This window comes from Triticum aestivum, chromosome 3B, assembly GCF_018294505.1.
Source record: "Triticum aestivum cultivar Chinese Spring chromosome 3B, IWGSC CS RefSeq v2.1, whole genome shotgun sequence".
Lineage (NCBI taxonomy): Eukaryota > Viridiplantae > Streptophyta > Magnoliopsida > Poales > Poaceae > Triticum > Triticum aestivum.
In genome coordinates, this window is record NC_057801.1 from 95,624,924 (window position 1) to 95,629,307 (window position 4,384).

The following is a 4,384-nucleotide window of genomic DNA, read 5'->3' on the forward strand; positions in this document are numbered from 1 at the left end:
GAAACTCAGCTACGCGCAAAAAAGCTAAATCTCGCTAACAGCAAGGCATCCATCGGTCTCACCTACAGGGATCGATGAAGTGTGCTGACTGAATAAGTGTGATACCGAGCCTTTTTGGGAAGCTTAGACTAGCCACAATGAGAGTAACTTCAGTACTAACATCAAGTCCAACTAAACAAATTTGCTTATGTGGCAATGAGTTAGTGAGGAGAGAGGTAGTTTGAGTAACTTAGCTAGTTACTGTAACATCACATGTCTCAATGCACTACGAGTCTATAACCTAATAAATAAAGCTTTGTATGACATCACACTTATATTACTACCCATTACGAAGATAGTAATATAGTCTAGGGATATGTGTATGTTACTAGCGTATGTTACTATGCACTATGGCTAGTCTTACAAGACAGTTTCGTGGAACCTTCCACCTGGTTTTCAGAAGGTTCCACATGTTCTTTTAATACACATTGAACATAATACACAAGTCAAACATTTTTAAATACATGTTAAATTTTTTTGTAAAATGCACATTGAACACTTTTATATACACGGTGGATATTTTAAAACACACGCTGACATTTTTTTCAAATCACATGAAGAAAATTTATATTTCATGAACATATTTTGGAAATGAACAGACATTTTTTAAATATTACGAAGCCTTTTCTGAATGATACAATTTTTTTTGAAAATTACGTGGACAATTTTACATTTCATGGACATTTTTAAAACATGTGAGAAAAAAACTAAGGTCATGAACATTGTTTTCCAGATGGTATGAGCAATTTTTGCAAAGGCGCGTCTTGGTTTAGATTACGTATATGCGAAAGCCGCCAACATGACCTAAACTTTTTTGCCAGCTAAACCCTCGAACCGTCGCCCGACTCGTCCCCGACCGCCGCAACGCAGCGCTCCCCATGGCCTCCTCCTCCTCCCCCTCGCCGGCGACGGCCGCGGCCAGGAAGCGCGCGCTGACGGAGCAGCGGTTCTCGGAGCTCACCCCGGCCCTGTCCCTGGAGGTGGTCGAGGCCCTGGACCGCGGCGGCTTCCGGCGGTGCACACCGGTGCAGGCGGCGACCATCCCGCTGCTGCTGACGCACAAGGACGTGGCCGTCGACGCCGCCACCGGCTCCGGCAAGACCCTGGCCTTCGTCGTCCCCGTCGTCGAGATGCTCCGCCGCCTCCCCTCGCCTCCCAAGCCCCACCAGGTCACCTCTCTGCACCGTGCCCTCTTCTCTGTTACTGTTCTTTAGTTTTGCTTACAGAATCCCGTCTAGCACTTCAGTTCTGATTAACAGATGAAACGGATTTCTGTAGGTCCTTGCCATCATCATCTCTCCGACGAGAGAATTGTCATCCCAGATATACAATGTGGCGCAGCCCTTCTTCGCCACGCTCAAGGGCGTGTCCTCCATTCTACTGGTTGGTGGGTTGGACATTAAGGTGGAGCTCGAGAAAGTGGAGAAAGAGGGCGCAAACATACTGGTGGGCACTCCCGGGAAGCTGTTCGACATAATGGAGCGCCTGGACACTCTTGAGTACAAGCATCTCGAGGTTGCTTTGGGGAAGAATGGAACTGTGTCTGATTGGTTTCTCCTTTGGCCCAGGCGTGAAAATATGTTGATGTTATTTTGGTTTTTGTGTGCGTTGGATGCAGATTCTGATCTTGGATGAGGCTGACAGGCTCTTGGATATGGGCTTTCAGAAGCAGGTTACCTCAATTATTTCAAAGTTGCCAAAGCTGAGGAGAACTGGCCTTTTCTCGGCTACCCAGACAGAGGCTGTCGAGGAGCTTGCAAAAGCAGGGTTGAGGAATCCTGTGAGGGTCCAAGTTAAGACAGAGGCGAAGGATGCTGCTCAGCAAGATCTTGGTCCATCCAAGACGCCGCTGGGGCTCCGGTTGGAGGTATGGCGAGATGCTTTTGTATAGCAGTTCGCCTTTTATTGATAGCTGCCGCTGTCAATTTAGCTGATTACAGTAGACCTCTGATAGTTTATTGTTTGTCATGATTTTGTCAATATTGGCTGCATATGAAAATCAATCTTGTTTCTGTGCAGTATATGATATGTGAACCAGCAAAGAAGTCATCACAGCTTGTTGATTTCCTTGTGCAAAACACTGGAAAGAAAATCATGGTGTAAGCACATGATGCGTGCAAATTTCAACATATCTGTTTCATTATTTTGCATTTTGCATCGTGCTAATTTCTGCACCTTGGTCTTCCTTGAATGCAGCTACTTTGCAACATGTGCTTGTGTAGATTATTGGTCTGTTGTTCTTCCAATGCTGAACTTACTTAAAGGTTCTCCAGTGATAGCTTACCATGGGAAGATGAAACAGGTTATAGCACAATATGTGTTTTGTTGTACTATTAATTGGACATATGGTGGCTTTATACTGACATACTTTCGTAGTATTTATCTGTATTGATTGCCACCATGTTTTCTCATATGTAGGGCCCACGTGAGAAAGCCCTGGCATCATTTTCAGCTCTTTCAAGTGGCATTTTAGTCTGCACTGATGTTGCAGCAAGGGGTCTTGACATACCACATGTTGATCTAATTGTGCAGGTCACATACATTCCAGTGCTATGGTCTTACCCTTCTAAATTATTTCTTTACTTTTAGTAATCAATTGCAAAGTGTGTATTCTGTTTTCCAGTATGATCCACCTCAAGATCCCAATGTGTTCGTGCATAGAGCAGGTCGTACTGCCCGCTATGATCAAGAAGGAGATGCTATCGTGTTTCTCTTACCGACGGTAATGTAATGTAATCTATGTTAAGCTTGTTTATGTTTAATTACAAGTTGGTGGTTAAAGGATTTGTTGGTCTATGCTGCAATTATATATCTGTGTTGGCTGTCTTGTTGAAGGTTAAATACTTAGGCTTACTTTTTCTGTAGGAGGATGCTTATGTTGAGTTTTTAAAGCTTCGAGGTGTTCCTCTCATGGAAAGGGAGTGTTCCCCAGATATTGTAGATATTGTGCCACAGGTTAGTTTCTTCTGTATCATTTCTTGGTAATTTAGGTCCCCACTTGAGCCAAGGTACCGCTTAAATATCATTTTGTCATGCTGACTACTGACTAATGCCTTGCCTTTGCGCCGCAGATTAGAGCAGCTGCATTGGAAGATCGTAATATCATGGAAAAAGGGCTTCGAGCTTTTGTCTCATTTGTTCGGTCATACAAGGAGCATCACTGTTCGTTCATTTTCAGGTGGAAAGGGCTTGAAGTTGGAAAGCTGGCCATGGAGTATGGATTACTCCAGATCCCATCCATGCCAGAAGTGAAGCACAATAATCTTTCACTAAAGGGATTTTTTCCACTTGGCAACATCGATTTTTCACAAATCAAGTTCAAGTAAGAACCGTGTCCATGAATACAGCATTATTTGCATTGTCTCAGCTGACCCATTTTCTTTTAAAGAAGGCCATTAAATGATGATATGTGATATGAACTTGTGTTGGTTCGAGTAATTATGTTAGTGTTAGTACAGAACATGCACAACCAAACATTCACCCTGTCAAAATGAAACCCTCAAATTCCTTTCATATGTTTGGATGTCAAGAGTCGTAAGTTTATCTAGTATCAGCAGTGGGGTTTGATGACATGTTTCCTGCCTTGGTTCACTGCAGGGATAAAACTCGGGAGAAACAGCGCCAGAAGGCATTGAAAAGAAAAGCTGAAGAACTAGCAAATGAGCCGCCAGTCCCAGAGAAGAGGGTACCTCGGGAGAGGCCCGATAAGCCGAAGCGCAAGCAGACGGGAAAGCAGCGCCAGACAATCCAGACCAAGGAGGACATGGATGAGCTGACGAACGAGTACCGCCTCCTGAAGAAGCTGAAGCGTGGAGTGATCGACGAAGACGAGTACGAGAAGCTCACCGGGTTTGGAGGCTCCGACGGTGAAGGCTCGGACGGGGACGCGGCCGGCAAGGGCAAAGGGAAGGAGAGGCGCAGCAAGGAGCAGAAGAAACTCAAGCAGAGAGGAGGAAAGACAGGAGGCAGGAGATTTGAAGTAAAGAGTAAACTGAAGAGCAAGAGAAGATGAAAATGTATGTGTATCTTTGGAAGAAATTTTGCCAGTTTAGTTCGTTTTTTCGTTTCATGGTAGGTTTCACCGGTTAAAAAACATGCCTTGTGCCAGTGTAGCCTTGCATAGTTTAGTGCGAGGCGATTTTCATGTTCACACGAAAATGAAATCTTGGCGCGGCATTTTATCTTATGCATCGTTCGAAACAAAAAATAGAAGGGAATGGGAGGGGAAATGCCAAGAGCAATCGTAACAGACCAGGATGAAGCTATAGCAAAAGCAATTTCGGAGGTCATGCCACAGGTATAAAACACAGGTTTTGTAAGTTATTACACGTAGTGAGGAAAGCAC

General features: G+C 44.4%; 1 protein-coding gene across 2 annotated transcripts; it reads left to right on the forward strand.

The window, feature by feature from the left end:
• Positions 1 to 861: 861 nt before the first annotated feature.
• Positions 862 to 4,225, forward strand: LOC123068847 (DEAD-box ATP-dependent RNA helicase 18). 2 transcript variants are annotated; one of them, XM_044491530.1, is made up of 10 exons: positions 866 to 1,208; positions 1,318 to 1,554; positions 1,658 to 1,906; positions 2,059 to 2,138; positions 2,236 to 2,341; positions 2,458 to 2,571; positions 2,663 to 2,761; positions 2,905 to 2,994; positions 3,111 to 3,361; positions 3,637 to 4,225. In XM_044491530.1, the coding sequence occupies exons 1-10, from the start codon at positions 918 to 920 to the stop codon at positions 4,049 to 4,051; spliced, it is 1,932 nt and encodes a 643-aa protein (XP_044347465.1). In that variant the 5' UTR covers positions 866 to 917; the 3' UTR covers positions 4,052 to 4,225. The 2 variants fall into 2 exon arrangements, 1 of the variants encoding a protein (XP_044347465.1); XR_006432063.1 differs by lacking the exon at positions 3,637 to 4,225 and having other exon boundaries at positions 862 to 1,208; positions 2,663 to 2,766; positions 3,111 to 3,362.
• The last annotated feature ends 159 nt before the right edge of the window (positions 4,226 to 4,384 follow it).

Bases quoted from the DNA above. Each gene is read 5' to 3' on its own strand.
- LOC123068847 (XM_044491530.1), top strand. From the start codon at position 918: ATGGCCTCCTCCTCCTCCCCCTCGCCGGCGACGGCCGCGGCCAGGAAG. The intron at 1,555-1,657 runs GTTGCTTTGGGG...CGTTGGATGCAG, and splicing joins TTGAGTACAAGCATCTCGAG to ATTCTGATCTTGGATGAGGC. The intron at 2,995-3,110 runs GTTAGTTTCTTC...TTTGCGCCGCAG, and splicing joins TTGTAGATATTGTGCCACAG to ATTAGAGCAGCTGCATTGGA.